This window comes from Mastigoproctus giganteus, chromosome 7 (genome assembly GCF_048544385.1).
Source record: "Mastigoproctus giganteus isolate SK-2022 chromosome 7, ASM4854438v1, whole genome shotgun sequence".
Classification (NCBI taxonomy): domain Eukaryota; kingdom Metazoa; phylum Arthropoda; class Arachnida; order Uropygi; family Thelyphonidae; genus Mastigoproctus; species Mastigoproctus giganteus.
Window position 1 is genome coordinate 226,628,094 of NC_143581.1, and position 21,066 is coordinate 226,649,159.

The 21,066-nt window shown below is 35.9% G+C and overlaps 1 protein-coding gene across 3 annotated transcripts in view; it reads right to left on the bottom strand.

The window, feature by feature from the left end:
- The window catches only part of LOC150083736 (sodium/hydrogen exchanger 9B2-like), a 163,394-nt gene that overhangs the window by 36,331 nt on the left and 105,997 nt on the right, over positions 1-21,066 (bottom strand). For all 3 annotated transcript variants that reach the window (XM_090378182.1, XM_090378183.1, XM_090378181.1), the window contains exons 7-8: positions 15,671-15,846; positions 13,515-13,621 (exon numbers count right to left, since the gene is read on the bottom strand). In XM_090378182.1, the coding sequence (XP_090234308.1) occupies positions 13,515-13,621; positions 15,671-15,846 (283 nt within the window). The remainder of the gene's footprint in view (positions 1-13,514; positions 13,622-15,670; positions 15,847-21,066) is intronic.

The window sequence follows — 21,066 nt, forward strand, 5'->3', positions numbered from 1 at the left end:
TAACAAACCCATGCTGTGTCTGAATTATTGCTGCAGTCTTGTCTAGATGATCCTGCAATGCATCTTTAACCAGTGACTCCATTATTTTAACCGGAACAGAAGTTAAACTAACTGGTCTGTAATTACTCGTGTCACCCTTCGATCCCCCTTTGTGAATTGGGGATACATTTGTACTTCTCCAGTCCGTGGGGACCTCCCCTGAATCCATCCTTGGATTCAGGGGAGGTCTTCCCAACAAATTCTGTAATCCTCCTCTTCTTCATATAACCTGAAAATCTCACTTTCTACAATTTTACCCCTATCTTTATTATTATTATTACCTCTACATATATATTGAATAATGTTGGGAGGAGACAATATCTTTGTCTTAGCACTCTACTTACTTCTATTTTTCTCATCAATCACAAGTGTTCTCACCAAAATCCCTTTGACCCCAACACAGTTCCTATATCTTCTATCTGTCTAATCAATTTCCATATCTTACAGTATCTCCAACTTTTTCCAATTTATCCTATAAATTGGAAAAAGTTGGCTTTAAAAAAAAAAAAAAAAAAAAAAAACCATTCTGATTCATCGTTTATTCTAATAAATAAAACACTCACCATTGACACCAGATGATTATATAAAATGGATGGTGAATGAATATAAATTCATTCACTTGGTGAATGAATATACATTCATTCACCAAGTTCACTAGTAATTATATAGAAGAATCATTGGTGATTATGAAAAATCATCAGATTAAATATTTCACTGTAATGCAGATATATATACACACATACAGGATGTTTCTTAACATATGAACTGTATTTTCAGGATTGAACCTGGACCTGAAAACAACGAAAATGTTTATGTAACACATGTCCAAAATCACTTTGTTTCTGTGCTACAGCTCTTTTTGTGCTCCAGAAATTATATATTAAAAAATGCCTGTTGGTCTTTGGAAAGGCAAACCAAAATTAAAAGAGTATAGGTAGGCAGGTAAGTGGGTATAAAATTGATTATTATTCCAGTTTGCATAGTCTGAATTTATTTTGAAATGGTATTACATAATCGGGGCTTAGAGGGGAACAGGTATTCTGTGTGTTATCAGACAAGGAAAACACAGTCTAAAACACTGATGGATCCAATATCTTTCTATTACAGAAGATTTAGGAGAAGTCCGGTTGGCCTGCCTCCCTAAAATCCACTCATGCACACCTTCTCGATGGTAAGCCCTGTTACATCACTTAGGTGGCAATGAACATGTAGAGTGGTTCTCTTCAAAATGCTTGATCAGTACAATATGGCCCTAGCAGCCATTGTGTCGTTAAATCTGAACACAACAACAACATCGAGCCTGATCAGTGTGAAGAGGAAAAGACCAAACCCTCCAGCACATGACAGCACGACGAAACAAATGGCACTCAGTCCCCAGCAGCTCTCACTCCCCCTCTTACGGCAATGAGAGGAACGGAGTGGAAGCAGAGGGTGCTAAGAATCTCTGGGTATGACCAGGCTGCCATGCACGGAAACTGAACTTGGCCTGTTACAAAGTAAGATTGCTCATCGGTGAAGACAGGATATTAGAGCTGGAAAAGGAATTAGAAAATGTAAATTGGAATATCATCAGTTTGGCTGAAACAAGAAGAAGAAATGAATCACTTATAAGTTTATCAAGTGGAAATCTGCTGTACACAAATGGAAACAGTGAAAGGAGTGAAGGTGGAGTTGAGTTTCTGGTCCATAAAGATTTTAAAAACAACATTTTGGAATTCAAAAGCACATCACCAAGGATGTCAAGACTAATACTCAGTATTTCTAAGAGGTACAGACTAAAGGTTATAATGATTTATGCACCAACATTGAGACATGATGATGAAGAGGTTGAAGAAATGTACATCGAAACTGAGAGTCTTCTAGATGAGCAGAAAACTCACTATACTATCATCATGGGGGACTTCAATGCTAAGGTTGGAAAAAGACAAAACAGTGCAGAAAGGAGAACTATAGGAAATTTTTTAATTGGTGAAAGAAATGAAAGACTGGAATTTGCAGAATCTGAAGGATTGTCAGTAATGAACACTTTTTTCAAGAAAAGGGTGAACAGGAAGTGGACATGGAAGAGTCCAAATGGATTAACAACTAATGAAATCGACTTCATCCTCACTAACAGAAGATATATCATGAATGATGTTACCGTCCCGAACAAGGTAAATGTTGGAAGTGATCACAGAATGGTAAGATGCACGCTTGATATAGATGTAAGAAAAGAAAGGAAAAAACTGACTCGAGTAAATAATACGAAGGTCTTTGAAATAACAGAAGAGGAGAAAAAGCAGTATATACTGAAACTTAAGAACAAGTTTGAGCTTCTGCAGATTGCTCAGGACCAAGATATCGACGAGGAATATTACAACTTTCTGAAAGTGATAAAGCCCAAGAAACCTATAGGTAAAAAGAAATACAAAGAAGAAAAATTAGTCAAAAAACACTTGTCATGATGAACCAAAGACGACAAATGAAGAGCAAGATAAACACTGACAAGGAGAAAATTGAGTATACTGAGTTATGAAAAGCCATTAGAAAGAGACTCAGAGAGGACATAAGAAGAGTTAACACAAAAAAAGTAAACCAAGCATTAAGGGAAAACAAAGGACTTAAATCAGCTGCCATGAGCAGTAATACAGAAAGACAAATGATACTGAAACTGAAGAATAACGATGGTATACTTATAAATAGCAGAGAAGGCATAATTCAAATAGCAGAAGACTACTACAGTGGTACCTCGACATACGAGTTTAATTCGTTCCGTAACCTTGCTCGTATGTCAAATTGCTCGTATCTCAAAGCAATTTTCCCCATTGAAATTAATTGAAATGCCATTAATCCGTTCCAGCTCCCAAAAAACCACCTCAGTTGTTTTTGTTAAGTGATTTTGAATAAGAAAAATGTACTGTATTTACAAGAAGAAACATTTATTTATAAATAACAAATACATATTCTATAGAAACATAATAAAAGAAAAGGTGAAGTGCTTACGGAAGCGTATAATTTTCGTCATTGGTCTTCACTTTTTTTGTCACGCTTTGCTCATTTTCACCTGCAGATCGTTTAAAAAAACTGTCCAAGGAAGTTTGTTTCTTCCTCCCTTTCAGGATATTGCGGAAATGTGTTAGGCAAGTTTCGTTGAACAACTCTGATGCACGACCAGTTGCAACTTTTTCGGGGTGATTTTTATCCATGAACTCTACAACTTTCTCCCACATTCCCAAGATCTCCTTTATATTTCTTGTAGAGATAACCTTCTCCATCTCTGGCTCCTCTTCAAAACTAATTTTTCGTTGAACCACCATATGCTGCTGCGAATGTAGATCGTGTAACTCCTCGGTTGTCAACTCCTGAGTCTGTTCCTCGACAAGTTCGTTCACATCTCTCTCATCCACCTCCAGACCCATGGATTTTCCCAGAGAAACAATCTCCTCTACCACTGACACTTCGGTTGCAATCCTTCAAAAGCCCTTTCAGCTACAGCCTCAGGCCACAGCTTCTTCCATGCAGATATTAAGGTCCTCGTTGTAACACCCAGCCAGGCCTGATCAATAATTCTTAGGCATATCACGATGTTAAAGTGGTCCTTCCAGAACTCTCGAAGGGTAAGGTTTGTGTTCTCCGTCACTTCAAAGCAGCGCCGAAAAATGTGCTTGGTGTACAACTTCTTAAAATTAGAAATCACCTGCTGATCCATGGGCTGCCGGATAGGAGTGGTGTTGGGTGGTAGGTAGAGAACCTTTATAAACTTGAACTCTTCGAGTAAATCATCTTCGAGATTTGTTGGGTGAGCAGGGGCATTGTCGAGGACGAGAAGGACTTGCATGGGTAGGTTGTTTTCCTGTAGATATTTTTTAACAGAAGGGCCAAACACCAGGTTTATCCACTCCACAAAGAATTTCCTGGTGACCCACGCCTTCGGATTTGCCCTCCACATAACTTGTAGTTTTTCTTTTAAAATCTTATGTGACTTAAAGGCTCTGGAATTTTCCGAATGGTATACTAGCAGATGCTTGATTTTGCAGTCACCACTCGCATTGGCGCAAAGTGCTAGAGTTAATCTATCCTTCATGGATTTGTGACCTGGCATCGTCAGCTACAGCCGTTATGTAAGTCCTATTCGGCATCCTTTTCCAGAAAAGCCCTGTCTCGTCACAGTTGAAGACTTGCTGAGGGATGTATCCTTTGGCTTCTATCAGTTCGGAAAACGTTTTGATGTAAACCTCAGCTGCCTTCACATCCGAACTTGCTGCCTCACCATGCCTGACGACGGAGTGAATGCCGGTCCTTTTCCTAAAGTTGTCAAACCAGCCCCGACTGGCTTTAAACGAGTCTTCCGATTCCTCGTTTGTGGAAGTGTGTGGGATCTGCTTCAGCAAATCACCGTAAATTGCTCGTGCCTTCTCACATATGATACTTTGTGTTAAGAATCCTCCTTGAAGCTGCTTCTCTGTCACCCACACCATCAGTAGTTTCTCCATTTTCTCATGGAGAGAGGTCCGGAGCTTAGAAATTATTGTAACGCCCTTGGCTGGCGTTATACCCTTTATCAACTTCTTCTGTTTAAGCACAGTACATATCATTGATGTGCTACGCCCGTACATCCTCGCCAAAGTCAATTACTCGCACACCTTGCTCATGTTTTTCTATGATTTCACGCTTTAATTCTATAGACATCATCTTCTTCTTCGGAACCATGGTTATAAAAATAAATTTGATAATGTTTTGTAAATGTACAAAAAGCAAAAAACGCGAACCCAACTTATCAAAAATGCTACGAAAACGAGGGAAACAAGCACACAGACTGAGGTCTAGTCTGAGGTGGGAGAAACTGTTAGACGCTGCACACGACCCCAACATGCGCCCCGCATGTTGGGGTCGTGTGCAGCGGTGTAGTGTGCGATTCCTCGTATCTCAAATCTTGCTCTCATCTCAAAGCAAAATATCGCTCACTCGGCGGCTCGTATCTCAAAACACTCGTATATTAGGGCACTCGTATATCGAGGTACCACTGTATAGAGAATTATATATAAGGAGCGAGGGAATGATGCTAGCAGTGGGAAAGATGGATCGCAAATTAGTAACATGTATGACATACCGATATTCTTCCTGATGAGGTAGAACATGTGTTGAAGAAAACGAAGAATCAGAAAGGCCCAGGGGAAGATGAAGTTACTATAGAATTGTCTCTTCCTCCCATTTTAAAGTTGTTACAATGGGAGGAAGAGACATGACATAAAAACTGGCAAGACTCTTCACAAAATGCATTAGAAAAGGTGTGACGTCTAAGGAGTGGAATAATGCAATCACAGTTTTGCTGCATAAGAAAGGAGATAAATCAGAAATTGAAAATTATAGACCAATTAGCTTGTTATCCCACATCTACAAGTTGTTCACAAGGGTCATTACTAACAGATTAGAAAGAATACTTGATGAGAATCAACCAAAAGAGAAAGCTGGCTTTAGGACAGGATTCTCAACTATGGATCACCTTCATGTAATGTCACAGCTAATGGAGAAAGCAAATGAATATAAAACACCATTATGCCTGGCATTTGTGGATTATGAAAAGGCATTTGACTCCATACAGCATAAAGCAATGTTTTGGGTGCTGGAAAGACAAGGCATAGATACCCCATATATTATGATTTTGAAGAAAATATATGAGAGTGCTACCTCCTTTATTAGACTAGACAAAGACGGTACCAAATTAATATTGGGAAAGGAGTTTGACAAGGAGACACAATATTTCCGAAGTTGTTTACTGCTGCGCTTGAGGAAGCTTTCAGAAGATTAGACTGGTCGCAGAAAGGAGTCAGTATGAATGGAGAGTACCTAAACCATTTATGATTTGCAGATGACATTGTGGTCATAAACCACGATCCCAAAGAATTAGAGGAAAATCTTCATCAGTTATGCAGAGCTGGTAAGGATTTTGGACTAAAGATGAATATTGCTAAAACAAAAGTAATGATGAACAATTATGTCACAGAAAGGGACATAATGATTTAAGGAGCAGTAATTGAAAGGTGAAGTCATATACTTATCTGGGACAAGTCATTAGCTGTAATAATGATAAATGGATGGAAGTCAAGAGAAGAATAAATTTTGGATTGGATAGCATTCAGGTAATATAGTCACATACTGAAGAGCAATATCCCACTTTGTCTGAAATGCAAAATAATGAACCAATGTATACTCCCCACCATGACTTATTGAAGTGAAACTTGGGCATTCACCAAAAGAATGGAAGAGAAGCTGAAAACTACACAGTGAAGAATGGAATGAATTATATTGGGAATCAGACTGTTAGAAAAGAAGAGAAACACATGGATTGGGCAACAAACTCAAGTAAAGGACATTCTTATCAAAACTAAAGAACTAAAATGGTCTTGGGCAGGACACAGCTCGAAGACATAATGACAGATGGACTAAGAAAATAATGAATGGTACCCAAGAGAAGCTGGAAGACAACGGCGGAGATGGATAGATGAAATTCATGGGTTTGTGGGTAGTAAATGGATGGCCATTGCACAAAACAGAAGGAATTGGAAAGTTGCTGGGGAGGCCTTGATCCTGATTGAAAATGGCTGATGATGATGATTACATAATCAGAACTGATTTTGTGGTTAGAATTTACAAGTGCTATACAACGAGGGGAAAAAATGCAAAAAAATATTTGTGCTATTAAGTGAGAATGTACATTTGAAGCGAGAACAAGGCTTATTGAAACAGAGAAATGACAGGCATGCTACAAACACTCTGAGTGCAACTTGGCCACAGCAAGGCACCTGTAAACAGACAGGCTTTGGAATTGTTTTTTACATTAAAAGCCTTTCAAAGGATAGACAATTCTTGGAGGTAAAAGTCATTCAACAAGAAAGTATCAGATAATGACAGAACAATCAGTACCAAAACCATACACTGATACTTTTCAAGGCATGTAGATGAACTGCATGGAGAAAAATCCTGCTGATAGCACCTGAAGGATAGCAGCAGAGGGCAAAGGACACACAAATATGCGGAAAATTTTATTGAAAAAACAGTTTTAGTATATCATATTCAATATCTTTATCCATATACAAATCCGTACTGAAACTCATTTCCAAACACAAGAAACTTTTTTGCTCTGTTCCCACAACAGTGTGCTCGTGATCCTGTTTTTCTATCTGACATGTTAGTTTCTGATAAGGCTGGCTTCACAAAGAAATGGCAAGATAAAATTTCACAATAACAACAATCAAGACCATGCAGAAGAGAATCTGCATGCCATCCAATGAAGGCACCAGCAACAGTTTAGTATTAATATATAGGCAGGAATTATTGATGACTGCTTAATCAGTCCTTTTAGTTTTGCATGAAAGATTAACCAGAGAATCTTATTCTGACTTTTTAAGGCAAGATTTACATGATTTACCAGATGAAGTTCCTCTTGCTGTCTGTTTTATGTGTCTTATACAGTGCTCTGCCTCATTTTAGTTGAGCAGCCAGAGATTATCTGGATGAGATTTCCCTGATAAATGGAGAGGCTGTAAAGGCCTGCTTTCTCCTCAGACCTGAATCCACTTGATTTGTACCTGTGGAGCCATTTGAAATCCATCATTTACACAACCATTCAAAACATTGAATTGCCTCACCAACATGTAGAAAAATTTATCTTATTAGGGTTGCCAGCAAATCTGGACAATATCTGGAATATTTAAACCCAAGGTAGTCCACGACAAGGCATGTTCAGCATTAAGGGAAAACAAAAGACTTAAATCAGCAGCTATGAGCAGTAATACAGAAATTACTGTTTACTGTTTAATACGGTTGGTGTATAACGGCATAATATGAGTATGAATATTCCCAACCCCAGAGGCCTATTTGAAGATGTTCAGCAAAGTTTTAAGTATAAGGCATAATTTTCAGCACTTCATTTAAAGGTAAAATGGATAATTTGGAACACAAAACAAGACGTAACTCTGAAACAAAGTAATTTTGGATGTATGTTTATATAAAATTGTTTTGTGGTTTTTCTGGTACTGACTCAATCCTACAGTCCACATATTAATTTTATGATCCATGTGCTATGAAACACCCTGTACATACATACAATTTTAGAGAAACTGTAATAGATCTTTTACTGCAATAGGTCAACTTTTTCTTGAAAAGTTGCTGAAAATGTTATAAAATGCTTAGCTTAAAATTAGTCTTTCCTTGTATAAGAGAGCAGCATACAATCATAGTAGTATAGCAGTTAGCAAAGCAAATGATTGTCAAAAACACAAAATTTAACCATCTTCCTGAAAATAAAATGCAAAATTCCCACATATCTGGTGGCAATCTCTTCAAATCTTATATTAAAATGCTTTGCTGTGATCAAAATGAGATTCCTACCTTGTTGACCATATCACAAATAGTAAGATATCTGTTTTGTGAACAAGTTCTTTAATTTCAAAAGTACAGCAGTTAGTTTTTTTTCAAAACAGATATTTCCATCTGTTTCGTTTGAGGAGAGTTATCAACAAGAGATATTCCACTTTTGAATTTTGGGAAGAACTGCATATTTCTTGATGGCAGCAACAACAATGTTAGGAGAAAGAAGTGGTCCAGGTCAGACATCTGTGGAAACTGAATGTTATCAACAATTACTGTTTACTAAAGTCAGACAATCTGTGGTCATCACTGCGGCCTCTGAGAGAAAGCTGCAATACACTGAATGGCTCTGGTTTGTCTAATGTACCTTGTCTATCAGCATAATGCAACATTCCCGTGAGACTGTGATGGTGATCACAGACTAGTCAACTCTAGTAAATAGTAACTGTTAATAACAGTCAGCTCCCACAGGTTAAAGTCTTCCTCTTCCTTTTTCTACTACCCAAAATTCACTGTTGAAGGCCATCATTTCAGCCACAACATACATTAATCAACCTCCTCACTTATTTTTTTAATTACTCTATTTCAGCATTCTACTGATATATATAGTGTTCTATTATTTGGTTTTTATTTCTAAGAGTACTGCTGTTTAATAAATTATTTTTACTTCATAATCCACTCAATGTAGTATTCTACTTCTATACTTCTTACATAATATTATTGGCATATAGAAGGTTGCCATTCAACTCCTACATTATGATTCAGTATATTACATTTTACCAGCACCACATACTAAGGTGGTATCATCTTGTAGCCAATCCAGAAACATTTTGACTGCATTTCATATATCCCTAATGGCCGAGATTTGTATCTTGGCCATCTACCATTAATGACATAATAACTTTAGCCAAAATGTGACAGGGTTTTTAGTTTAAATATTGACATGTACATCTGCAGCATAATATATGTGAACTGTAACTTTTCAGTCACAGTTCACATATATTACAATTTCATAGACTGAAAAGAAAACAGCATTGCTCCAATTTTTAAAATAGCATTTTTCTGATTTTATAACAATTGAAAGAACATTCATAATTTTTTGTTGTACTGTTATTTGTCTGGATGCAAGCCCACGTAAAGAGTTGACACTTTAGCTTCAATTAAATAGCATAATGATGCAGATTTGATTCAAATCAACATTACCAACTAGTGATAGCATCTAGAGGTTCTTATTAACCCAAATATTTTTGATTAACATATTTTAAGTAATGTATGTAATTATATGAAGAAACATGAAATATGCTTATTTTGAGTTTCTACAATTATTGTATGTGCAGAATTTCAAGAGCTAGAATATTACACTATCACAGTGTTATTGGAAACACTGTGTCATAAGAAATTTGTATTTCAATATTTCCAGATTCAGTGGTCATAAGCACATCATTCATATCCCTTGCCATCCATCAAACTTAATTTAGCTTTTAATTAATTTCAAATTTATATATTAACTGCGATACCTGTAAATACATTCTGCATTCATGAGTTTCACAATTATCTCTAACTTGAAGCAAATGCAAGATTAGCGTTACAAGTGTGTATATTTTGTTTTGTTTTTTGTTTGTCAAAAATGACAGAAGTGCATAAAATATATTTTTCATTTGAAGACTGTATAATTTTGTCACATATATCCAGTGGTGAGCTGTGAATATTTTAACAATGGGCTCGCAGTTTTTCTGACTTTCTACCCAGTAAATTTGATTGGTCACGAAAGTGACGTCATCCGCGGATTCCACCAGAGGCAATTCCCATGCTCGCACTACTAGTAGTATGATTAGAGTGCGTGATGCATTTTTCGTGATCAGTATATCTCAAGTCAGGGGCTGATTCTGGGGGTGGACATATGGGGTTTATTACCCCTTAACCATGCTTTTAGTGAATGTGTAAAACGTTCCTAGATCTATCCAAAAAAAAAAAAAAAAAAAGCTTATAAACCTGGTCGTTATGCCTCCCCTTATGATGATAACTAGACACAATAGTGTCTGGAGTTCCTAACTTTTAAAATTCTTGAATAGTATGACATCACAATCACTTCCTGCAGTTACTACTGCAGTAAGTATGATTGCAACAATACAAGTATTTGTCATAGGACTGCGACAATACAAATATTTGTCAACCAATTTATTTTTTTCTTCTCGTATTTTTGTTACATTCCATTGTTAGGTGACCCTAACAGCTGCATATGTATGTTATCGGTACTTCAATCGACGCCGTTTTCAAAAGATATTTAGATACGTTGCACTCACAAGTATACATCTCTTACTTTAGTTATCATAAATCCATTGTATCTTGTCTTCCAGAAATTATGTAAATTTGTGAATGATCAATAAAATATTTACAATAAAAAAGCTCTTTTATTTCGTAATCGATATATACAAATCAAAATACCTGAAAGAAACACGAAGGATGTTTCACATAAACCATCCACCGCGCATGCTCAGCACACAGGCAACTTTTTTATTTGTCATTTTTTTAACATTAGGGAAATATAATGGATACTTTTTTTCGTGATAAAATTTTAATATTGCGAATAAAAAATAACATGAAATAACATAAAAACCTATCACAAAACATTCCACAATATAAAAACAAATATTACATAAAAAAACAAACTTTCTAGGAAAAGTACACAAAAATCACAGATTACAAGAAAAAAAATTATTACACAAATATTCAAGAAAAATTTATTCTAAAAATTGCCATATACAATTTACTTCTTTATTAATATTTGTTGTCGATCTTCTGCTTTGCTCAATAGCTGAGCGATGATTACAGAGAAATGATTTGACGTAATGATCCGAATCAAACTGAAGCAATGGTTTTCCATTTAGATGTATGGTCATCATAATCTGCAATGTGTTTCAACATTATTCATTCATTCACTCAATATTATTCATTATGCTGAAAGCTTGCTCAGCTTCAGCAGTGCTAATCGCAATGGTTTCAAAGATATTTCTGGCTTTCTTAATTGAAAAGGGAATTTCACTTGATTTTAAAGATAAACTGTCTTTGACAAAATCTCTAAAATCATTAATTTTTATTTCATATTTCATCAGAAAACAAATTTCTTATTCGGATTTCACCGTCTGGCCACTGAGACGAAAGTTCTTTCAAATTCCACGATTTCCAGTAGCATATGTTTAAAATTTCTTTCAACAGTATCATTATTTTCTATATTTAATTTAAAATTACCCTGTTGCATTAATAACTTATCCTTTAAAGATAAAACAATGCATTTAATAACTTGTTACGAGGTAATTTTTTAAATGTGTTCTTACTTTCGATTTTGATTGCTTAAAATTCTTTCCACTTCAACATGCTCTCAATTTTAGCTTCAAAATTTTTGAAATTAGCAATAGCATTGACAGTTCCAATAATTAATTTATTTGCTTTTACCATAGTGATTCGTAGCCAAAATAGTTATGAAATTTCAGATTAAAAGTCGATTTAATAATCCAGAATATTTAACTTCTGATTCAAAATGTGTGCACAAAATGGGATAATTCCTCCAACCCGCAATTGCCATCCGCAAGCTACATCGTGGCCCGAACACACGACCAATCTTTATAGTTTCCACATCAAGTTCTTTAGCAATCATCCTTAATTGGTGCTGATTTTTTGGACATTGGTGATATGCATACAGTTTTTTTTAATTATTGCCTGTATGCCATTAAAGTTTAGAACATTTTCTACACAGTGAAAGCCTTGACGAAGTTTCAAAATCTGCCAACATTTCATCTTGGTAAAGTTTATATAATATCTTAGTTGCCTCAATCCCCCCCCCCCACCTCTACATTGCTACTTTCGCTAGTTCTTTGAATACTGTGCAAAATGTCAGAATCACACGGAGATTCAGCTCACAGAGAAGTAAGATATGTTACTATGTTACTACTCTGTGATTCAGCTACTGTGACCATGTAAACATAGATGGAGAAATTTACTAGAAGGCATGGATCACTCACTTTTCTGAAAAACATATGCCCATTTGTCGGAGTAAAGGGGAACCACAACACAGGTTGGCCAGGGACTATTATCCATGTCGGGAATCTTCTTAATCCTCTGACTTGCTATGGAAAGATTACTGACTAGCATGACTTCTCGGTTTGTCACTGCATAGCTTTTAGGGACACCGCTAACACCGTGAAACGGTAATCCCTTTCACCCTTAATTTGCACTTTCTAATTACATAAATAGCCTAAAGGCCAGAGATGAGAACAATGCATACAAAGTTGTTTCTCCTAATCCATTCGTTACATGGAAATTTTCTTCGTTCAATGGAAACCATTTTAAATGTAATTACCAAGAGGAATTCAAAAAAATTCGGTATAAAAACGTTGGTTAAACAGAGATCCAACTGTAATTAAATCAAAAATGAAGCAATTTTAAAATACATAACTGATTGATTGAACCATTAAAATACTGGGGATGGGGCCCCACTTGCCCCACCATAAGTTCAGCTCTGAATACTCAATAATTGCATTCAGGATTTCATTTGTAAAATAAATGATTGTTTCAGTAATGGGCTCGCAAATTTTCAAAAAAAAATAACAATGGGCTCTCGCAAGCCCATGCGAGCCCACTACAGCTCACCACTGCATATATCTATGCAAATACAGCAATTACAATGATTTATGAAGTAAAGAATGATTATTTTTATTAAATTGCACAAAATACCAACCAATATCCCAAGCAAGTTTTCATATAGGAGTTAGTACTTTGTTGTACTGTTAGGTGAGATCAAATACAATGTATATGTTTATCAAATGACTTCCAGAAGAAAAAAGACAATAATAAAAAATAAAAAAAACTGATAGTTGCAGCAGGAAGGAGGAGAATGTAACTTCCAGGAAAAAACAGCATGCTGATGATTCAATGATTGCTCTCCCTGCACATAACATACTGAAAACAAAACATATTACTTTCATTCAGAACGTTATGTTTAATATAAGCATTTCTGACTCAAAAAAGAATTCAAATAATAACCAAAAGGAATCTTTTAAAACTAAAGAAAGCTCTACTCAGAAGTCATAGCTTTTTATTTATATCGTAAATTATTTATAAATACTTACTTCTTCTAAACTAGGAACAAGCCAACTGACTGCACCAAGAATGCATCCATAGAGCAATCCAATCAATGCTTCAATTGGCCCTTTGGCAATTGTCCAGGCCAAATTACCTATAATTAAGTTTAAAATTATATAAAGTGATTGTTTGAAGAATTTTTTATTATAAAAAACAAACAGTGCCAAAAAAAAGTGAAATATTTACTTAACCTCTAGTTCTGATGGTATATTCTGCTATATTCGACCCCAGGGGCGAATATAGCATCTGGTGAGTATGGGCTTGACACACCCAGGGCTGAGCTGGATATCATCATTCTTCTCTTTCTTGGTGATTCCATTTTGACTCTCTCTCTCTCTCTCTCTCTCTCTCTCTCTCAGAGTAACTCGGGAATTTTTTTTTGGCTGGTGCAGCATAAACCTCAGGCTTCCTTGCACCATATAGCTAATAATAATATTCATGAACATATCTCAGAAGTAGTCCTCAATAATACAGAATAATCAGAAGTTAATTTTGACAGCAATACATTCCCCAATGTCTTAATATACTGGCCATATGGTACAAGAAATCAGGATTTTTGCTGAATATCTTTGTGTTTTGTTAAATCAGTAAATCCTCAATTACCGAAAAGGAGGCAAATTATTTCAATGATTAGTGACTCATTAACTAAAAGAAAATTTTCTAGCACTTTAGTTTGAATTTGTTTGTTCCCTGAATCTAGTGTGATTTAATACTCTGAAAGAAAAAAAATAATAATACTGTGAAAATACTGTGTTCATTTTGCTATCTCCCTCACAGCTTTATAAAACCCAGTCAGAGTTGAAAGCTCTGTAACTCACATATTTGAAGTCTTTCTCTCCTGATATGGATCCTTTTCCTTTTGCTAATCATATTAGGCAAATGCCTATTTCCAGACCTTTTCTTGAAGAACACTGTCATGTTTTAACTGTTACTTCCATACCCAGACACAGTATTCAAAGCATAATTTCACAACTGACTGATACTCTGGAATTAGTAGTTCAAGAGTAGCTCATGGTGTCTTGTCAATGATATACAGGAATTTTTCTAACAGGGATAAGGAGGTGATTATCCCCTTTTATAAGGCAATGGTCAGGTCACACCTTGAGCACTGTATATAGGTCTGGAGACCTCATTTTAAGAAGGATGTAGAGCTGTTGGAATGAGTACAGAGAACGATAACAAGATTAGTGAATGGAACAAAGAGTTTCTCTAATGAAGAAAGGCTTCTTAAGTTTTGCAAATTACAGTGTCTGGAGGCTAGGCACCTGTGAGGTGATCTGACTGAGGTGTATAAAGCCTTGAATGGTTTGAGCATGCTCAATGCTGATAGGATTCTTCCTCTTGCTCAGAATAATCACCTGAGAGGGCATAAATTCAAATTGAGGAAAGACAGTTGTAGGATAGATGTGCGGAAGTTTGCCTTTAACCAGTGGGATTGCTGGAATAAACTTCCATCTGTCATTGTAGAAGTTGATAGCTTAAATAGATTCAAGGCAGAATTACACAAACATTTGGAGCGAGTGGATGAGTGAAATGAGAAGACTGTTTTTTTTTTTTTTTTTGGCTGATGCTATATAAGCTTGCTTTCTTGCATCATGTGCCTTTGCTAATGCTAATGATGACTTCCTTATCTCTATAAGCAACTGTTGAAAAAAAATCATCAAAAGAACCATTATTTAAAGGTTGTTATTTTCATGTATGAAACATCGCATTTTGCAAAATAGATTAGATAAATAAATCCACCTTAACACAACATGATCACTCCCTGCTAAGGGTTCTTGTATTATCAACCCTACAATTTATCTGGTGATAAACAAAAATGAACTGAATTTACAGCTATAAGATTAAACCATTTGGGTAACAAATTATTACTATCTCTATTTCTTTACTGTATGAGAATACAATGTCTAAATCAGGTTTGGTATAAACACTCTCTGCCAATGAAATATTATTGCAATAGTTTTTGTAATGCTCAATAATGATATAGACAAATATCATTATTGAGCATTTAAGATATAAATCTTAAATCTTACATTTAAGATATAAATGATGCCTGCCAGCATTTTGAAGCAAAATGAATATTTGTATTGTTAATCAGAATGTAATTTTATAAGTTGTTTATAAGTAATCTCAAGATACTCACCTTGAGCAAAAGTAATTCCCAATACAACCCCAAAACCTGTTATAGCTAGGACATCATCTATGCTAGCTGCAGCTATAACAAGAGTAGGGATTCCTTTATTAATTCCCAATTTTTCTTCTTGAAGCAATAACATACTGGGAACTACAACTGCCGGAGATACTGCACCAATTACAAACCTTTAAAGAGAAAAGAAGACAAAAAAAAAAAAAAAAAAAAAATAGCTGTAAAAGAACACTTTTTATGCAGTCAAAACTATAAATAATAAACATAATAAAAAAAAATCTGCCTAAACCATCAAAAAATTTAAGTAGAAAACTAAATAAAGAAATATTTTTTGTCTCCTCCAACAAACACTTTTATTAATAAACTTTTTTTATTTATTTATTTCTTTCATTTTTCTGAATACCATGAAAATACACTGGGGCAGAACTAGACAGAATGTCACATTCTGTCTTTTTTCCCAAGGGATGGGGTATGAAGTAAATTCCTAGTTATTTTCTTCAGGTAAAGCCACAAATTACAAAGTTGAATATACAGAATGATACTACACAATGCTCTATAAGTGTCACAAAAAGCTAGATTGATTTACACAAATTTATCGGTTAATAAAGGCTGACATAATATTATTATTATCTATATACTCATAAATAATTTACAGCTGTCTATTGGCAGGGCCAGAAGGGAGAGTGAATCAATCATCCAGAGGCACTAATATGTCAAGTTACAGATCATTTAGGATGCCATTTGGCACTGGTGCCACTTAAAGGGAATGTCTTAAAACTGATGCAATAGCCAGCTGTATTGTTGCACAGTATATTCATTGTTCATTGTTTATTCATGCACAGTATGAATATTGTTCATAAGCAAACAATGTACTGGCAACAAATACAATATAAGTTGTAAGTCATATCTCCAACTCAATGCACAAGGGTATGTTACCTAATTAAATACAATGGTGAACATGTTTTTGCTGACCATGAGGTAGGTGGTAGATGTGCTCATCAACTGGTGCAATACCACAACTTTGCTTATACCACAACTTGGCTTCAAGTGGTGGAACCCATGTTTAGTCTCCAGAACAAAGATCTGGCAACCCCCCATCTCTTCCATCAAGCAGTATGATTGATGATGGACATCAAAGCTTCCTTACATTTCAAGGGTATTGCTCTAAAACAGTGTTCACAGGCTGGCCGCTAATCAACTCTGTGCAAATCGTAAATCTGCCCTACCATGGAATAATGTTCCCACATCTGAGGCAGTGTCCCCAAAACCTCTGTCAGGCTTCTAGATTCCATTCAAAAGAGGGTAGTTAGGTTAATTAATGATTCATCTCCAACAGAGTCTCTCCACTCTCTGTTTCACAGACGATCTGTTTCTACTGCATGACGTTTCTACACACACACACACAGACACACACACACATGGGCACTGTTCTTCTGAATTGGCTTCTATAATTTCTGCTCTTTCTTCCGAAGAAGTCCGAACATGTGCCACAACCAGTCAACATCCTTTTAATGTCCAACTTTAAATTCACAGAACCAACTTTTCTTCTTCTTCATTTATCTTCCATTTTCTTGAACAGCTTTCCCTCGTATGTATTTGCTGAAAATTACAATCTACAGAAGTTCAAGTCTAATGTCAACAAATATCTCCTTTCATTTTTTCAACCTTCAACCCATACAAAGTAGTTAGTACTATAGGTTCTAATACCTCTCAAGTTTGGAGTTTTCATAAAAAATAAAATAAAAGAAATAAAAATATATTTTTTCATCCAGTTCCTTTGTGATCACATCTTAGTAACCAATGAAATTGGCAAAACAAGATTTTCCTTTAGCAAACCCATTCTGCATTTCAAGTATAATTGTGGCCTTCTCTAGATGATCCTGCATTATTTCTTTTACTAGTGACTCCATTATTTTCCCCAGAACAGAAGTTAAAATAACAGTTCTGTAATTACTCATATCCCCTTTGTTTCCCCTTGGTGAATTGGAGATACATATTCAACATCTCCGGTCTGCAGGGACCACCCATGAATCCAAGGATGCTCTCATAATTATGGCTAAGGGTTTGCTTACTTCCTTTGCTGCCACCTTTAATATAACTGGGTAAACCCCATCCACCCCAGGTGGCTTTCTTATATTTAACTTCAACAATTTCTCTTCCACTTTCCTCTCAATTATTACAAAATCATTTAGCTCCCTGTTAGAGCTTGATAAACTTCTGGCATCCCCTTCCCTAAAGAATTTCTCATGTGTGAATGTAGATGCAAATACTCATTCAGTTTTTCATCAATCTGAGCAGGATCATCAACAGTCAAACCATCGATATCAAGTGGACCAATTTGATTCATCTCCTTCCTTCTAGTGTTTACATAAGTAAAGAAGTCTTTGCTGATTTTCTTTGCATCCTTCACCAAAGATTTTTCATAATTGGCCTTCACTTTTCTGACCTCCTTTGTGACTTTATTACAGACCAGTTTATATCTACCACAGGCTTTCGTATTGCCCAATAATTTATATGCATCCCATTCATGTTTCTTCTCTGTCACGAGTTTCATCAGTACATCTGACATCCATTTAGGCCTATACATTGAAGAGTATTTCTTAGTGGGTACAAAAAGCCTAGTAGCTTCTACGATTAATTCCATGAACACTTCTCACTTAGAATTTTCTGATGGTAACAACACCAGTTGGTCTCACTGTAAAAATTGTTTGAGACCACTGTAGTCACTTACACTAAAGCAAAAACCCCTCTCTTTACCCTTGATGGTAGTTATATCTTTAAGTAAATTCCACGTTAGCACACTGTGATCACTGCCACCTAGTGGTTCTTTAGGCTGCAGATTCTTAATGCACGAATAATTATCATTGCTGATAATCAGATCAAGAGTATTAGTCCCTCTTGTTGCCTTTCTAACATGCTGCTGTAGAAAACAGTCATCCAATAAATCCATAGAAGCCTTGCTAGTCTGTGAGTGACCAACCAACAAGTTCCAGTCAATATCTGGGAAATTAAAATCCCCCATTATAAGACAATCTGATTTACTGGCCCACTTAATTTCTCTGTACAGTTGTTCATTATACTCATCAGAGTCATTAGGCCTATAACACACTCCTGCTCTCATTTTTGCACTCCCAGTACTTATGTCACAACAAACTGAGTCAGTCAACATTGCACTCATAACCCATGTCAATTGGATGCACTGCCTTAGAATTTATATGCTTCTTAACTGAGAACATACCCCCTCCTCCCCATCCTATACTGTCTGTCCTTTCTGTATACATTATACTACCCATATTCAATTTCTGCATCCCTTATATCTGAGTGACACCACATCTCTGAAACCCCAACAATGTCTGCATTTGATGTCTTGACTTGCACTTTAAATTCATCAAATTTATTTACTATACTCGGTGCACATGCAAGTATACATGGACCTATTCTTACTCTCAGTTACCCTAACACAGCCCATGTATTCACTTGTTTCATGATGACTCTGAGCAGTCCTTGAAATCCCCAGCAACTTGCTTTCCTGGCACTGCTGCTCATTCCAATAGAAGCAGTGCAAAAATCGCTTTCACCTCCACCTGTGGCTACAGTTAATCTATTAGTTTGTATATCCCCCCCCCAAGTAATCAGTTTTCCAACACACCTAACACTGCCTCAATAGCATCAGCAAATATTCTTGCACCCTTTCTATTTAAGTGTATTCCATCCTGTAGAAGCAGTCTCTCCTTTTAACAAGCACAGACCACGGTGAAAAAATTCTACCCATGCACCTTGCACAATCTCACCAGGGTCAAATTAATTGACAAGGCTCTCATCACATACTCCCTCCTGTTGTGTCTGGGCAGAATTGCAGACACTTTCAAGTTTAACCCTAGCTCATAACTTTTTTTTTAACTTTGCCCTGTACTTATTAAGTAAGTCTGTAGATTTCACCAATACACAACAATATCACCTTAAAAAATGATATCTGCTCTACAACATCATCATCAACTTTTGCCCCTGGCAGACTTAGTCTGGTCCTATCCCACTTATCCTTTTTTGCACAATATATTTCCTATTTCCCTGACAACAGAGACATCAAGAACTAGCTCCTGTCAGACCAGTGCATTCTGCCTTGGAGTTTCCACTGTGTTTCCTGGCAATCAAGTGCAAGCTCTGGCAATGATTTGAGCAGCTGAGAGCTTGATGGTTCCCCAAATTTAATATCTTTGAGGACATCCACCCTGTTTTTCTTCAAGCTGTTATAAAGGCCAAAGACAATATTGATTTGGTACCTAATATCCTCATATTATTTACATTGAGCACACAAAACATCCCCCCCTTAGCAATATCATGTTCAATTCCTAATAGCTCTGCAAACATGAAACAAGCTGTACAACTCATAAGGCCATTATTCAGAGACAATTATCCCCTCAGTTCTCCCCAGAGCCATGGTACCCCCCCCACCACTAACTTGAAACCTTTGCTTTGCTACTCTGGTCTGAGGCATGACTTTGATTCAAATTCAATATAATTAAAAATACTTCACTAAACAAATATATCTAATGCAGTAATAAAACTATGCACCAGTTATTATATGAAGTTTAGATTACTAATTATATATAATTAAAATTCAAATGTTCTTATCGATATACCAGTTAAGCAGCAATAATACTACCAGGCTACCACGCTTGCATTATATGTATTAGGCTATACCATTACATTTGATAGTTATAAGTTAATTAAAATATAACAATGGCAGCAAGATTCAAACAATACAAAGGTTCTATATATATTAAATATTAACCTACAAAATCTCTAGCTAAATTAAAAAATAAAATAACAAGCATGACTAGAACTATATATAACCATAAAAATAATTTGGAATAAGGATTAAAATAAAGATAAAAATTGCCAGCAGTATGGCAAGACAAGAGTGAAAAGTCGAAATTAAACCTAAATTAAATCAAACCAAGCAGGGAGGGAAAAGAGAGGTAACAAGAGTAAAAATATTGCAGCAGAAACTCTCTAAAAAAATTTAGAAAATCTAAATATACAAATAATAATTCATTTTTATACGAATAATAATTCGTATAAAAAATACGAATAATAATAATAATTAACCCCCTCTGACGGGCACCAGGTCCAAATTTATGTGAAATATCACCAACAGAGATGTAAGCCACTACAATAAAAACAAAAATAAACCAAAAATAGACTGACCATTATGCCCCATCTCGACAGAGGACCACAAGGCCAATAATGGTCAGGGAATCGCTGCATTTCGAACGCTAGACAAATCGCCGCAAAGGAGAGTTGATTGAAAGATCAGTCCGCCACCTGATCTCCAGATCAAACCGCCAATGCAGAGGAATTGAACAGTGGTGGTCCTGATGCATGTGAAATAT